This window comes from Pipistrellus hanaki, assembly GCF_964339955.1.
Source record: "Pipistrellus hanaki genome assembly, chromosome: 3".
Taxonomy (NCBI): Eukaryota; Metazoa; Chordata; class Mammalia; order Chiroptera; family Vespertilionidae; genus Pipistrellus; species Pipistrellus hanaki.
In genome coordinates, this window is record NC_140505.1 from 164536135 (window position 1) to 164553731 (window position 17597).

Here is a 17597-nt window from a genome sequence, read left to right on the forward strand (position 1 = left end):
ATATATATATTAAAAAAACAGGAGTTTATAGTTTTCTGTTTTTTGTGTATTTATAATATTTTGATTGTTGCTATTGTTTTCATGGAAGAATAAACCTGCAAAAACATCTGTAAAAACCTAATTTATAACAAAAAGAAAATTGAACCGCAGGAGTTCCTGGGCTCATTAGATTTTGTCTAAATTACTCTAGGCAACTTCATCTATATAAGATCAGGTTTACAGAACTAATTTACTACTAGGCTAAGCAGAACATAATACTTATGTGAGTTTCTGTTTGGATTCAGGCCAGTTTTTTGTTTTTTAAATATTTTTTTATTAATTTCAGAGAGTAAAGGAGAGGGAGAGATAGAAGCATCAATGATGAGAATTATTGATTGGCTGCTTCCTGCATACCCCCTACTGGGGATCTAGCTGTAACCCAGGCTTGTGTCCTTGAATGGGAATTGAACCTCGACCTCATGGTTCATAGGTCGGTGCTCAACCACTGAGCAATACCAGCCAGTTTTTAGTTGGAATGACCCCTAAAAGGATATCTTTCTGTTCCCTCTGAAGGCTCTGGATGACTCAATTTGAAAAATTCCTTTGAATCCTTGAGGTAGCTCTACCCCTGACTGCCAGAAGTAATCTTTGTAGAATAGAGAGACAGTGGCATTGGGGTTCCCACAGACCCTGAAAAAGTCTGAGAAATACTACATCTCCCCCTTACCTCAGCCTCCCATCTCACTTATCTGGAGTTCCTTATAGCTTTATTTCAAGTACAATGTGCTGCTTTCTGTAGTATATGCTATAGGAAGATAGTAGCTACCCACAGGTAAAATAGCAGTTCACTGGCAAGATTTTATACATATAAGTTCTCATTATCTTAAGCTACTTAATAGCCACAAATTATGTTTCATAAGACTGAGGGATTTCTTCTTCCTTTTTCTTTTTTAATGAGTATTCCATTTATAGTAAAAGTTAGGCCTAAAAGAGACAGCAGTATCAGATTTCCAATATTTTTTGTAGCTCTCCATCAAACATCATGAGTCACAATGATATATCAAGAGTTGTATTTCCATTGGTGATGATACATTTTTCCTGTTTCATCCATACTTTTTTATTTTCCATTTCGAATACTGTGAAATATTTGTACAAGTATCTGTGTCAGTGGTAGTTTTAACCTACTCATATCAGGAATGAGTTCATGATAATGATCTTATGATTAATATCATACTTTAGCCAAATGAACTAACTTAACAGTTTGAATGCTTTTAAGAAATTTACTCTTTAATTTGAAAATTTCTATAGGTATTTATACTTTTAAAGCACATAGCTTAAAATTAATGAGCCCAACATTGTGGGTTTTAAGTTTAGTGAAAATAATAATTTAAAAAACCACTTTACTCTCAGAACCCCCAAAGCTTATTGAAATCACAATGTTGGAATTTATATGAAAATTATAAACTATGTTGCATTAGAATTAATTGACCATTATTTATGACACAGGTGCTTAAATGTGGGTTTATATTTCTTGGGTGGGAATTTTAGAATGCTGAATTAGGGTTGATTTCATAGGCAGCTGATACAGGGAAGAGGGAGACTAGCGGGGAAATTACAAGGTAAAATCACCATAAAGGTTGAAAGCAAGTGCTTCAGCTCTGCCCAAGTGCTTCTGTTGTGGCAGAGGTGCCTGTGTACATGACGAGCGGAGTTTTGATTTTGGATCTAGCCAGTTTGCTAGCCAATGTCTAATTGCCTATATGGTATTACTTAAGCAGCAGGTTGAAAGGGTTATGATTCTCCTTTCTCTAGTTGAGAAGCTAAGGCAGTATCACGGGCATGAAGAAACACCTGAGATGATGGCGGCCCGAATTGACCGAGATGTGGTAAGCAAGCATCATCTTAGACCCCTGCCTTTGTTTTAAAAGAGGAGAAATATTTGCGAGGAAAATGAAGTTGATTCGATGAAGACATTTTGTGGAAACTGCATTTTCTCTTTCTACTGGTAGCTGTGCCCTTTGAATTTTTTTTCTCAACTATTTTTTTTTTTTTTTGCCTTTTTGGCAATATTTAGAAGATTTTATGCAAATCATTAATTAGTGACAGAATAAAATATTTACAATTTATTTTATTGTAAATCTAACATATTAACTAGCTTACAAAGGAATTTAAATGGAATGATCGATTTGAGGTGCTTTTGTTTTTTCATAGTTTGTAATTTATAATTGAAGTATTTTTAATATGTCTTATTATCCTTTATTGAAAATTAAAGGATAATAAGACATATCCTGAATATGTCTTATTATCCTTTATCCTTTATTTTATAATGCCTGAAAGATAAAAGTTAAATGACATTTTAAGAGTAGATACATCAGTATTAATTTCTTATAAAGGATAGGGCTATATTTATTTCTCCATAATAATTTACTTGCAGAACGACAGTGCCCTGTGGTATAATCATAAAATATGATGTAAATACAATTACTTTTTATACTACACTCATGTTCAGTTTGGAAACAAATAGGAATTTGATGTTTGGAATTTAATTTTTACATCGCACTATTACTAATTGTACTAAAAAATTCATTTAATACCAGTTTCTAGTCTTGAATTAGAAGAATGTCAAGTTTTACACAAACTAGAGAAAGTCAACTAAAATTTATACTATATATGATAATCAAAATTGATTTGATGAGCCCTGAAAGCATAGTTCATTATGAATTTTATTTCACAATGTAGAAACTCTTTTTAATGCTTATAATTGTAGATTATGTCTTTCTTAGGTTATCACATTTTATATACCTTTAATTCCATGAAATAATATTCTTGCTGCTTTATTGAGACACTTATTAGAAAAACAAAAATGCTCAGTGCATGTGTAACAAAATATTTCTTAGAATTATTTCCCCCTAACTTTATGTAGGAGAATACTAGGAGAAAATTAGAGTAATTGAAAATAATTAATGTTCTGAATAGATATTGTGAATGCTTTCTTCATGGTATTGAAAATAGAGCAAAATTAAGCTAACAAAAAATATAAATGTCACACTTTGGCCACAGGCATATTTAGTTCAATCCTTAGAATTAGTGATAAACTTGAATTTTGGATGTAGGAAGTGTTTCTTTCTTTTTAATAACTTCCCAAATTTTCTTTACTGACTATATATAGCCAAGGCAAAAATAGTTTTATTTTATATTTAATTCTATAATTTCTAATTTCAGCAAATCTTAAACCATATTTTGGATGACATTGAATTTTTTATCACAAAACTCCAAAAAGCAGCTGAAGCATTTTCTGAGCTTTCTAAAAGGAAGAAAACTAAGAAAGGTAAAAGGAAAGGACCAGGAGGTAAGTTTGATATTCTTTGTCTTCTTTTTTTATTTTATTTTTTTATTTTTATTAAATTATTATCTCTGTACATAGATCTGAGGAAGATAAGAGATCAACTGAAGGACTTGTATAAATGCATATAAGAACACCCAATGGACACAAAACTCTGGGGAGGGAGGGCATGTATGGAGGGGGGGGGGGTAATGGTATATATACAGAGATATTCTTTGTCTTCTAAAGTCCAGTCAGAATTCAGTGGTAGGCTGTTTTTGCCCTTGTGAAGAGCTCAGCACAGTTATACTGACAGTGAACCAAGGGCCCAGTTTAGTTCTGGGAGAGCACCAGAGCTTTAGGCAGAGATGCAGACGAGCCCAGGAAAGGGTCCAGACTGGTTCCAAGTTAGCTACAGTAAAGAAAGACTCTAGGGTACTTTACTTAAGTCACAGACTGGGGTTCAGGTAGTGGCTGTGTGTTTGTAGTGATTATAAAATTAATACCTGTTAAGCAAAGTTATAGCTTTATTCTTCCATATTTGGATTTATTTTATTGTAAATATAGAACTTCTTTATTTTGTAAAATAAAAGGATTAACTTTTCTCATTAAAACAGATACAAGTGTCAATGGTTTGAATTTTTTTTTTTTAATCACAAAGCTCCAAATAGTATATTCAGGTCGTATACAAATAACATACAAATAGTTTTTTAGTATGCTGCAGTTAAGCTATTTAAAATAGTGCCAAAATAATATAAAATTATAATTATGGAACAAATATATTAAAAAAATAGTAAATAGATATCCCTTTCATTTCTTGTGACTTCCAGATCTTTCTCTAGCTCATATCTATATCGTAACCATGAGCTGTAGACTTGTCTTCCAGATGTGAATATCTGGAAGTACCTCACCTCTAAATAGGGTGGGCCAGAAGTATGTTTACAGTTATTTGTATGGAAAATAAGACAATGGTAAATAAATAATAATACAAGAATAATCTCTGTTTCCTATACTGACAACTATAAACCTACTTTTGAACCACCTTGTATATTCTGAAATTCAGTATTATTTCCTGGTGTCTCAAATCACTTAGTGCTCCTGTTTTCTTTGAAGGGTATACTATTCTCTTGATCACTGAGATTCAACACTACAGATTCCTCTTTGACTCCATTCCGTAGTTGGTAACCAATATCAACTTAATTTTTTCAGTGTTTCTTTTACCAGTTTTTTCCCTTTTCATTTTCATAAACAGAATGTGCTTCAAGCTGTTATCATTTTTACCCAGCTTTCTAAGCAGTTTTCAAATCTCTAGTTTTACTCTATGAGGATAGTTGCCTTAAAGCACTAGGATAGTCACTTCATTCTCTGCTAAAAAGCATGTTAAGTCCATGTTCTGTTGCTTAAGTCCACCCCTCACTTACCCTGGCAGTCAAGGTCATTCACAATCTAACCTGATCTACTTTTCCATTCTCATGTTTCTCTGCTTTATTGTTTGTTATTTCATATACATTCAGTTTCCTTTTCCCCATGTTTTTGCTTATTCTGTCTGGAACAAAACTTTCAAATCCCATCTTCAAAGCTGCTTTCCCCATGAAACATCTCTTCGGTATACATTTCTCTGCCTCCCAACCAGCTGCAGTGTCTTCCTAATAGCACTTAGTTGGCACATCTTTGTTATTTATCTCATTCATGTCTTCTTTTACATTTTAAGGCCCTTAAGAGCAGGGCTTATAAGTTATACATTTTTATAGTCTTCACAATGACAAGCACAATGACTGCCATTTAGAAGGGCTCCAGTAAAAATAAGTGGAATCAAATGAGGATTTGGTGGTGCTAAATGGTAGAGGAATCCATTTCAAATGTTGGGTCATCTTACTTTGTTATAGTCAGACTATGAGATTTGGTAGGTACCTAGGTAGCATGATAACCTGGTGTGATTATCAAACGTTACAGACATAAATGTGGTCTTTAAAAATTTGTTTTTCATTTTATGTTTTGGTTGTGTGTTGTTGTTTTTTGTTTGTTTGTTTTGTTTTGTTTTGACAATTTGCTCTCATCTACTCCTCCTTCTACTTATTTCTTTAGAGGGTGTTTTAACTCTGCGGGCAAAACCTCCACCTCCCGATGAATTTATTGACTGTTTTCAAAAGTTTAAACATGGATTTAACCTTCTAGTAAGTGAAATTTATTTATAGTTTAAAGAAATAAATAAAAGAGATCAAAGTCTAGTCAGGATGTTCCTAATTAAATTAAGAGATAAAATTATTCTTATAGATTTTTATATGGGTTTTTATTTGCCTTTAATTAGACAATTATAAAATATGATCATCTAAGAGACTTGATCAAAAAAGAATGACTCCTTTTTTTAAAAGTAAATTTTCCTAATCTGACTCACCCATGCTAATGAATATACTAAAAATGAATCTAGTAATAAAGAACTCTTCATCTGGGTCATTTTCACATGTCTGTCTTTTGGTCAGTTACAACATAGTAATTAATATGTTTGTCTATTCTCTTAATGTTACAGGCCAAATTGAAGTCCCATATTCAGAATCCCAGTGCTACAGATTTGGTTCACTTTTTATTTACTCCATTAAATATGGTAAGATTTTATAAATTTAAGAAAGTAATCATTCTTAGTATGTTTTTGAACCCCAAGTGTCTGTTAGGTTATATAGACAGTTTTTCTTTATTACCTCATCATCTGTGTAAACATTGAGAATATGAAATTTGAGAGTTTAAAAGAATCTTAGAAACCATGTATTTCACTTACTTAGACCTGAGGAAACTGTTGTCTCTGACAGATCTAGGGGAATGAAAAGAACAAGGTGTATTGGAAACTAGTGTTTCAGTAGATACTAGTGTGATACAAATTACTTGAGCAATATAGAAATTTTTCTCATTGTGGCACAATAGGCTAGGCATGAGGAGTCTGGGGCTGTATGGCTGGCTTTTCTCCATGATGTTATTCAGAGACCCAGATTCTTTTCATTGAGGTCTTCTTCTATCTCCTCAGCTGTCTCTGAGTCAATCATTTGGGGGTTTTTTTGTTTATTTATTTAACAAATACTAATTGACAGCCTGCTATGTCCTTGGCATTCTTAGTAGCTCATAAAGAACAACACAGACATAAATTTTTATCCTCTCAGAACTTATATTTTAGTATGGAAGAATAAACCATAACCTAAATAAATTCGTAACTAATACAGCTCACTAGAAGTAAATGCTATGTGAAAAAATACAGCAAGGAAGGTGAACAGGGAGTGTTTCAGGTGCCTGTGTGCGTGCATGTGTGTGTGTGTGTGCGTGTATGCGTGCATGCTACAATTTTTGATTAGGGTTGGCTAAGGGAACAACTCACTGAAAAAGTGTCATTTGAGCCAACAAAGCAAGGAATAAGTCACATGGATTTCTGCAGAAAGAAAATTGCAGGCAGAGAATAGCTAATATAAATGCTCATAGGTGATAATATGCAAATCATGTTCTCGGAATATATTGGTTTTGTAATTGGAACAGAGTAAGGGAGGAGGTCAGCAAATTAACAGGCAGACAATCGTTGTTGGTCCTTTTAGGTGATTGTAAAACCTTTAACATTTTTGGAAAGTTTTCAGCAGAAAAGGAAAGGATTGCTCTTTCTAAATGATTAGAAATTTGGGGGAAGAAGGGACTGAGATGGCTGTTAAAATAATGCAGACAAGAGATCATGGTGTTTGGACCAGGTAACATCAAAGGTGATGAGAAAAAGTCAGATTTTGGTTATAAACCATGGAAGCAACAAGATGTGCTGGTAGATTAGATGTTCTGTGCAAGGCCCAAGAATTTTTAGCCTGAATGGGAAGATGGACTGATTATTAACTGAGTTGGTATAGACTGGGTGAAATGGGGTTTTGGAGGAAGATAAGGAATTCAGTTTTAGGTGAAAATTGAGTTATATACAGATGGAAAAACTTGAACTGGTAGTTGAATATTTGAATGTGGAGTTCAGTGGAGAAATCAGGCCTAGGGATATAAATTTGAGGACCATCTACATAGTGAGTCAGGAGAAGAAACACAAGAATATTGTGGAATTCTAGAAGTCAAAGGAAGAAAATGATTTCAAGAGTAAGAATTGAGCAATTCTGTTCGAGTATGGGCCCGATGCATGAAATTCGTGCAAGAGCAGGCCTTCTTTCCTCTGGCTGCAGGCACCGGCTTCCCTCTGGCACCCGGGACCCAGGCTTCCCTTGCAGCCCTGGCTTCGTCCAGAAGGACGTCTGGTTTAATTGCATATTATGCTTTTATTATTATAGATATCTAGAGTGGTAGCTCATTGAACTCCACGTCCTTGTAATAGCAGTACAAAGGCAAAGACAACTTTGTCTTTAAAGAGTAACTTTGAGCTTAGACAGATAATTTTTGCTATTATCCAGTTGGACTGAACTTCCTCATGGGGCCACACTTAACACTAAAGCAATAAAGTTTCCATTGAGTGGCTCTGTGTCCATTTAAAATGTAGAGGCTTCTTCTAGGAGGAAGTGGAGGAGAAGGGACACTAGGGGACAGCTGGCAGTCTTTGGCCTGGGTGAAATGAGGTTTTGGAGGAAGTATGTACATATCACCACACACACACACACACACACACACACACACTAACCCTCGAGAAAACTTCCTTCTCCACATGTATATTTTGAATGAGGTATAATTTTGAAGCTAACAAATGGTGTATTGGGAACAATTCCCTTTGTGAAGCAGCTGGAATGTTATCCAACAAAATGTTATACCACTTGTGTAATTTTCTAGATTTTTAATACACAGGTGTGCTCTTTCCTATACATTTAATGAAGTGGGCACAGTAATGCACTTCCCTTCTCATTTTATATTTCTCATATTTACGAATAGTATAGCAGCGGGTTCTCCAAGCTGGCTTCATGTACAGTGCCTTTGTTCTGCAGGAGAGCTGGCAGAATGAGCTGGGATAATATTTAAGGGTGCACAGAGGAAAGTGCTGAAGCTTCAGAAAGCATGGCAATAGGAAGCAGATGGAGCAATTGGCCTCACGCGAAGACAGATCCTAAGGAAACGGGGCTACAAATCACCCTTTTCTATAATTCCAAAACTCCCCTCTTGGTGGGGAAGACAAATGAGAGCAAAGTGGAAAGAAGGCAGAACCTCTTTTAAACACTTACAGGAGGACGGAGTTTCCTATTTGGGGGCGAAGGCAGGAATGTTAGAGGGACTGTGAGAGATTTACTGTCAAAGAGCAAACAATGACAGTAGCAATAGTAACTGTTAGCGTTGTTTTGTGTACTGCTCCTGTGATTTTTTTTTTTGAAGAGTAAGAATAGTAACTATATGAATCAGGTACATGTCACTATTTTTTATTTCGACTATATAAAGACTATGGTCATTAAATTCTTTAATCTTTATAAAAAATGGAGCAAATTCAGCATTTCTCACAGTTTTTACTTGAATGTTAGGGAAGAAAAGAGGGAAAAAGAGAATCCAATTAATAAAAAGGAATAAATCACTTTCTTCTTTTACCAGGGGTAACTAGACAAGATCTGATGTAGACTATGAAATGGATATTTACAGACAGGAAAGTAACATTATCAGCATGAAGTCAGAATTGGGCAATTAGAGATTAGAAGATGAAAGTCCGAGGCTACGTCAGTGGTTTATGAATGCTTCCATATGTTGTTGCTATATATAGAGCATCAGGTTTCCACTTGTCTATTTATAGTTGAGTAATTCTTGCTGTATAAGCATTTTTAAAATTAGAAGGCCATTCATATGCAAAGAAACTGATTCTAGCTCACTAACAAAATTTGTATTCTTTATTCTTTAACACATTTGATGCTATCTCAGTTTGAGTATAAGGAAGTATTGTTCATGATGCAGTTTTGCCACCTCCTCTCATTTATTTCACACTTTCACAGATTATAAGCAGATATTGAGTCATTACACAAAGTAGGAATATAAAATAAAGGGACTAGTTTCCATAACATACAAAATGTAATCTTTCTAATTAGGCTAGGTATCTGAAAACATTTATATATTTTATTTTATTTTTTTTCTCAAAAGGGACTCCTTGTTAATGGTCTTCCCAATCATAATATTTCTGTTACTCCATTTAATGTTCTGCCTATGGAGCCCAGACATTTTATGTGGAGATGAGAAGGAATATTTATTCGGGTCTGATTTATAGCCAGACGAAGTCTAGTGGCTTTACACCTTGGAGTTTAAACCTGTACCCTCAGTGTCTATACGCAAGCATATCCACAGCACACATGCATGCTCACATGCCAACTCACATTCTTGAGAGGGAACTTTGGCCCATAGCCTTTTATTTATCTGCTTTAGTTTTATTCCCTCTTCCCTCTGTCAAAACAAAGATTTTTATATTCCTCTACTCCTTTACTCTTTACTTTTCCCTTATAGTCATCCTTATGTATTTACTGGAAGTACTATAAGGCTTGGAAATAAATAATGACTGTGCCGGTTGTCAAGGTAGATTTTGTTCTCAGTAAGAGCCCACCTCCCTTATCCTTCATTTTTTCTTTATTCCCATAACACTATGTCTGTAGCAATTCAAAATCAGCTAAGTCTTAGTCCAAGTCCTCAAGGGAGCAGAAACTAAAAAATAAGCCATAAGCTATAATGTAATTTGTTACTAATATGCATAAGTTATTTTGGGGACATAGAGGTGCATCAGAGGTACACTGTGTAGTTTAGAAGGGCTTTCCAGAAGAGGTGGTACCCGATGATGGAGGAAGGCCTTCTGGGAGGCTTGGAAGCAGCATGTCTGATACACAGAGGTGGTCTGCACAGCACAGCAGGCTCAGAACACCTGGACGACTGGGGAAAAGGTGACTGTTAGTCTGGCACAATTCCAAAGCACATTCTTCCTTGTTGTGCCACATCTCTGGAAGGTGAGATTTCTATAAAAGGGCTCAGGTTTCTGCTCCAGGAGATAATAACTGCCATTCTTTAGCCAGGAAATAGCCCCTGAGAAGTAAATACGGAACAGTTTTCAGAGATCCTCTTATCATCACTTTGTTTATCAGGGAGTTACACCTGTTCATTTGTTTGTGCCAGTCATTAAATTACCCATTTCAAGTCAGGACAATTTCCTTGGATTAAATTCTGGGGGAAAATACATAGATTCAGAGTCCCATTTCTCATCCTTTCACTTTTCTCTTTAGGTCCTTTTATTTTGTACATCTTTGTAGGCACAGCCACAGACTGTCAGTTGAGCATAGTCTTCCTTTCTGTAGCCATATTTTTCAAGTTTGACATAATAGATTTTCAGTGAAGATCATCTTTTTTAAAACAGAAGAAAACAAAAAATCACACCAAAAAGCAGAGTTGGTTAACCATTTGACTTAGAATTCTCTATAAAGATATTAGTATTTTCCAAGTAAAGTACAGTGATATGCAGCCAATATACAGAGCCTGTGAAAGCTGTTTATATTAACTTTTCATTTTAGATTATTAGTCACCATCAGTCTGGACAGATCATCTGGCAAGCTGTTTTTCATTCAGTAGTGCATTGCACAACATCAAAAGTTAATTTGAGTTTGTAAAACCAGTGCTTGTTTTGGCATGGCTTTTGAAATTATACAAATAACTTCATCTTGCTAAAAAATTATGTATTGTGTTTTTAGGTGGTGCAGGCAACAGGAGGTCCTGAACTAGCCAGTTCAGTACTCAGCCCCCTGTTGACTAAAGATACAATTGATTTCTTAAATTATACTGTCAATGCAGATGAAAGACAGCTGTGGATGTCATTGGGAGAAACTTGGATGAAAGCCAGGTAAACATGAGTTTAGTATCTAATACCTATAATACTTTAAGTATTGTTCTTTGTTTATTGCATTGATCTAACAAGACATTTATTTAACCTTCTATGTATGAAGACTAGGTGTTACAGATAAAAACCCATGAAAGGCTAAAAGTCTGGGGGAGAACATAGAGGAATACAAGGCACAATAAATGCCAAAGTGACTCATAAACAAACTGCTATTGGTTGGCAAGGTGGAATGGTCAGGAAGAGGATTTAGAGAGGAGGGTAGATAGTGTTCAAAGAAGAGCTGGCATTTAAAATCAATAGTTAAAACTATTAAGTAGAGAGATGCATATTTCTATATAGACCTACACATTACCCAAGAGTTTGCTAGTCATTCTTTCATTCACTTCACACAGGTATGTTATTATTCCCATTTTACAGATTAGGACATTGAGGCATAGAGAGATAAACTAATTTGCCCAAAGCCAAACAACTCATACGTGGCAGACCTGGGATTTGAACCTAGGCAATTTGGCCCTATAGTCAGTGTTCATAATTATTTCTCTAAGCTGCCTGTCAGAAGGATAGATAGGATTTCCACAAATTCATAGCAGAGAAAGGACCTTCCCAGTAGAGAGAGAAGCTCGAGGGAAGGCATGAAGCAGTAGATTGAAGTATGAATATGTGTTTAACTAGAACATAAACTTTGGATAGCAGGGGATTGTGGAGCATAGGGAGAAGGAGTGGTGTTAAATTTGGCAAACAGAAATGAGCAGGACTGGCTTATGAAGGCTCTCAGTGCCATGCTTTGGAGTTGGAGCAAGGCTCTATAGGCTGTGGAGAACCGATAACTTGGTGAACTGGAGTGTGATATAAACACATACATGTTTTTAGAAAGATCATTCTTGTAGTTGAGTTTAATAAAAACAAGGACAGAAGTAACTAGAGGCAAAGGGGCCCTTTTGGATGATAATGCTGTAGTTCATTATTTTTTAAAAATTTCTATTAAATGTATTGGGGTGATATTGGTTAATAAAATTTTATAGATTTATATAGGTTTCAGTTGTACAATTCTATGATATATCCTCTATATATTGCATTGTGTGTTTACCACCTAAAATCAGATCCGGGACTAGAATTGTGGTGTGGAAATGAAAAGGAGGAGGGAGTAATTTTAAGAATTGTATCTTATCAATCAAGTGATTGTGGAAAACAGTTCATTAACAATTGCAGTGTTCAAGTTTGCTGATCAAAGCAAGTTATAAAAATGTTTCTCTTCACTATACATGGATAAATAATTTTTGCTTTCCTTATTTTTCCAAGTCTTTTTTAAAAATATTTTTTTATTGATTCATAGAGGAAGGGAGAGGGAGCAAGAGATAGAAACATCAATGTTGAGAGAGAATCATTGATTGGCTGCTTCCTGCATGCACCCCTCTGGGGACTGAGCCTGCAATCAGGCATATGCCCTTGATCAGAATCAAACCTAGGATGGTTCAGTCCACAGGCTAATGCTTTACCCACTGAGCCAAACCAGCTAGAGCTTTCAAAGTCTTTTTATTTCTCTCAATACTTGAGGGAGGGAATCACTCACTATGATGACTTACAAGCTTGTCTTCCTAATGTGCTTTTAAAAATATATATATATTTTATTGATTTTTTACAGAGAGGAAGGAGGAGGGATAGAAAGTTAGAAACATTGATGAGAGAGAAACATCAATTGGCTGACTCCTGCACACGCCTGGCTGGGGGATGTGCCCGCAACCAAGGTACATGCCCTTGACCAGAATCGAACCTGGGAACCCTCAGTTTGCAAGCTGACGCTCTATCCACTGAGCCAAACCAGTTGGGCTTCCTAGTGCTTTTGAAAGGACTAGCTTAAAAGTAATGGCACTATTTTTTTTTTTTTTTCAATTGAAACATATAAACCATTCTCAAAATTCAAACCATTTGGACTTTGGCAACTGCTTGTGTTAGGATATGGTTTACATGTTGAATGTTTTACCAAGCAGAAAGCTTTTTAAAAGCACTGCAGTTGTTTTTATATTGAAAATACTAGAGGCCAGGTGCACGGATTTGTTCTAGGGGAAGGTGGTTTTCTTCAGCCTGGCCTGCACCCTCTCGCAATCTGGGAGCCCTCAGGGATTGCCTGACTGCTGGTTTAGGCCCAGTCACCACAGGCCAGGCTGAGGGACCCCACTGGTGCACGAATCTGTGCACACACCAGGCCTCTAATATTAATATAACACCCTATATCATGCTATGTGTATATCATATCATGTAAAAACTCATAAAATAGATTTCTTACACCTACTAGCTTTATGTGTATTATGATTTTATGATAAGCCTGAACAAGCTATTTTAATTTTTAAGAGTATTAGGGAATGAATACACTGACTTAAAAACTCATAAAGATAAAAATAATCATGAAGCTACATAATAATCTGAATGCAATGGCTAATTTCATTATAGTAGGAATATAATCTGAAGAATTAAATCAGGTGTGAAAGATAAACAAATTTTAGCAGAAATGAAGCTATAATTTCTGTCCTAGTTATTTTTATGGTTCATGAGCGATTAGGGGCTTGTAGAGATAAGTGTCACTTCAAAGTCATTAAAAAATGAATGGATAATTATGGTAATTACAGATTAGTCCTAACTTGATTTTACTCATTAAAATGTAGCTGATACATTTAATTTACAAAATCAGCAATGTTTTATTTGGGGGGACTTCGTAAAAAACCTTAAGAACATTCTCTGGTGTTTCTCTTTTGAAAAATATATCCAATATCAGGAGGTTTCAGATGATGGGAGGGCAATGAAGAGAAAGATGACGATCTGAAGCTACTTTAGATACTAGAGAAGTTTATGTTCTAAATACTTAGCACATTTCTGGTTTCACGGTCCCTTCCCAATTTTTCGAACACATATACCCATGTTTAAAAGTTGAATGCATGGGGATTTGAGGCATGGTGTAAGTACAGGTAATGAAGCGGAATTCAATCTTCCTTTCATTTTATTTGTATTAAATATGAGATGAACATGTTTACTTTCCCTTTTTTGGTGAAGGGAAAGCAGATTAGGTATGCACCATTTTTGTTGTTTTATGCATTTGTGTTTGTGTGTTGTTGTTTTTTTAGCTAGCCTTACTAAAGATAATCTTGAGCATGAATACATTTCTTAATTTTATTTTTTTGTACATCTTAATGTCCTTCTACAGAGCGGAGTGGCCAAAAGAACAGTTTATTGCACCGTATGTCCCCCGGTTCCGCAGTGGCTGGGAGCCCCCCATGCTGAACTTCATGGGAGCTCCCATGGAACAAGACCTCTATCAGTTGGCTGGCACTGTGGCAAATGTAGCAGAACATCAACACAGGCATGAAGCAAAAAGATACTCCTCAGAGGTGAAGGTTTTTAACATATCTTTTGCAAAAATTACCATGTGCAATTTATTATAATTTCACTGAGTTCTTTTTTTATCTGAAGATATGCTAGAATCAGTGATGAAATGTTCTGTCTTTAGTTATCTCTCTCTCTCTCTCTCTCTCTCTCTCTCTCTCTCTCTCTCTCTCCCCCTCCCTCCCTCCCTCCATTGTTGTGACAGTTTGTTTCCCTGTGAGGCCCAACATGAGTTCATATTCTCTCTTCTAGTCTGCCAGCTGCCCCCCAGCCCATCCTGCTGGTGCCCCTCATCCTGCCCGTGGCCCTCCATCCTGCTGGTGCCCCCTAATCCTGCCAGTGCCCCCCAATCCTGCCGGTGTCCCCATCCTGCCCATGACCCTCCATCTGCCAGAGCCCCCCAATCCTGCTGATGTCCCCATCCTGCCTGTGGCCCTCCATCCTACCAGTGCCCCCTAATCCTGCCAGTGCCCCTCCCCCATCCTGCCAGTGCCCCCCTAATCCTGCCAGTGCCCCTCCCCCATCCTGCCAGTGCTCCCTGAACTCCTGTGAGTCCCATCTTTTTGAAGTGTGTTCCTTTCTCCTTATCTAGGAATTGCCCTCCTACCACTGGCTTATTCTTTCTATTTTTCTCTCCCATCATCAGACCCTCAAGACATTTCCCAGACCCAGGTTCTCTAAGCTTGTCCCAAGCAGGTCTTTCCTGAAAGCCTTAATTCTTTCCTTTCTCCCTTTCTTTTCCCTCCTTTCTTCCAACCCCCCCCCCTCCTCTCCCTCCTCCCTTCTGTTTTTTTTCTTCTTTTTTTTTTTTTCCTTTTTCCTTTTTCTTTTTCTTTTTGCTTAGTTTCAAACCTCTGGAGTCCTATCAGCTTGGCTAGGAGGAAAGTCCCAGCTTCAAATATCATTTATAGCACTATTACTTATACCTTCAGGAGGTAATAAAATTTGTTATATCTTTTATACATTTAGTAAGTTACAGAGTACATCTATTTGGATTAGCAAATTAAAAGATTGAAATTGGGTATGTTACCTCTTTATATTCCTTCAAAATGATTTTGCTATGACTCTTAATTGTTCTATTAGAAAATAATATTGAACATTGTTTAATTGTTTAATCAAACTGAATAGAATGACTAGAAGTAAGTAGAGGACTGAAGTCTAGTTTGTAGAAGGTGCTCCTTGAAGTCCTATTCATTTCCTTTATTTTCTTAGATTAATCTTCTTGGACTACTATGGCTATTTATAATGTGGTAGATATGATATCAATGAATGAATTAACAAACCAGAGTAAACCCTTACTTTTAAAGAGAAAAATTTATGTAAGTTTAACTTCTTAAAATTATTCCCTTACAATAACCATATTATAGGAAATTGATTAAATTCTGAAACTTTAAAAATAAAGCAAACTTCCCTGGCTGGTTTGGATCAGTGGATAGAGCCTTGGCCTGTGTTTGATTCCAGTCACGGGCACATGCCCAGGTTGTGGGCTTGATCCCCAGTGTGGGGCCTGCAGGAGGCAACCAATCAGTGATTCTCTCCCATCACTGATGTTTCTGTCTCTCTCCCCCTTTCCCTTCCTTTCTGAAATTAATAAAAATAATTTATATATTAAAAAAATAAAGCAAACATACTGCTTTGAAAATAATTTTTTTCTAATGTAACTTTTCCTTCTGGCTGCATATAAGGGTTTAGGTGGAGTCCATAACTGCTCTTCCCTCCAACTGAGTGATTAAGAAGATGACCTCAGAGCTCTGGACAGTGGTTGGCAGGCAGACATCCCTGTCTGTAATTTCATAGTTCAGACCTCATCACTGTGAGGTTTTTTTCCTCATAGAGAGCAGAGTTTTTAGAGGAATAAATATAATAAAACATGAAATCATGTAACACTTGCTGTTGCTATAGTTACAGTTTATATTTTCAAATTATAGAAATTTCCAGCTTATAGTCTTCATATATTAAGTAAGAAAATATATCTGCTTTATAATTATGCCTCAGAAATTCACATTTGTGAGCTCTCTTCTGTGAGTTCTTTTTCAGTTTGTGGATGTATTTAAAGAGAGGGTAACGTATTTGGGAGCTCCAGTGTAAAAGTTACTTCCTCTCACTGAGTAGGTAATTTTAAAAGAAGAATTATTGACAATCCTTCCTTATAATGCATTATCTCATTTTTCCAGTTATAAATGATTTTTCAGAGATTAAAAAAAGAAAAAGAAAATGAAAGGCACCTGCTAGCATTTCTAGGAAATTTTATACCCCAAGATTTTGTTGAAAAGCCAAGTACTGATGATTTAAAGGCATAAAAAAATGTAGTCATTCCCAGAAGAGAGATTTTATTATACTTTATTGTTACTACTATGCATACATTCAGGGCAAGCCTTGGCTGACTCAGGTTTTGTTTAGAATCAGGGGCATAGGTGAGGTGGAGTGACAAATGCGGTGGCAGTGCTCGCCTCCACTTCCGCTGGGCCAGCGGCAGGTCCACCCGGGCTGTGTGGTCATCAGAGTCACTGGCATCCTTTCCTCCTCCCTCGGACACTCCCGTCACTCTCCGGGCCGGGTGATCTCACACTGGTTGCCTCCCTCCGTGGGTGATTGTAACAGTTTCTTGAACTCCTCCCTATATTTATAACAGCCTTCAATAAAAAATTACCTCATCCTCTTAATTCCCCTACTCTCTCCTTGGGAAATGGTAAACTGAATTAAGCTATTTGTTTTTTATTTTTCAGCTTTAGTGAGGTATAATTGATAAAAAAATGTAAGCTATTTAAAGTATCTTTACGTAAAGCATCACTACCATATTTTAACCCCCATCTAGTTAATTAGCACATCAACACATCCATCACCTCACATATTTATCTTCGTTGTTGAGAACATTTAAATTCGACTCTTTTAGCAAATTTTAATTATATAATACAATGTTATAAATTATAGTCTCCATGTTTTACATTAGAGCCTCAGGCCTCTCATAGCCGAAAGTTTATACCCTTTTACCAACTTCCTATTTCCCCCCAGCCCCTGGCTACCATTTTTCTACTATCTATGAGTTTGATTTTTTTCTTTTTTTAAGAAAAAAAAAAAAATGTGATACCATGCAGTATTTGTCTTTTGCTGTGTGGCTCATTTTACTTAGCA

At 36.1% G+C, this 17597-nt stretch overlaps 1 protein-coding gene across 3 annotated transcripts in view; it reads left to right on the forward strand.

Annotated features, from left to right (window-relative positions):
- Positions 1 to 17597, forward strand: part of EPS8 (EGFR pathway substrate 8, signaling adaptor) — a 156752-nt gene that overhangs the window by 110308 nt on the left and 28847 nt on the right. For all 3 annotated transcript variants that reach the window (XM_084877907.1, XM_084877908.1, XM_084877909.1), the window contains 6 exons: positions 1792 to 1865; positions 3202 to 3328; positions 5387 to 5475; positions 5829 to 5903; positions 10945 to 11093; positions 14287 to 14470. In XM_084877907.1, coding sequence (XP_084734033.1) covers positions 1792 to 1865; positions 3202 to 3328; positions 5387 to 5475; positions 5829 to 5903; positions 10945 to 11093; positions 14287 to 14470 — 698 coding nt within the window. The remainder of the gene's footprint in view (positions 1 to 1791; positions 1866 to 3201; positions 3329 to 5386; positions 5476 to 5828; positions 5904 to 10944; positions 11094 to 14286; positions 14471 to 17597) is intronic.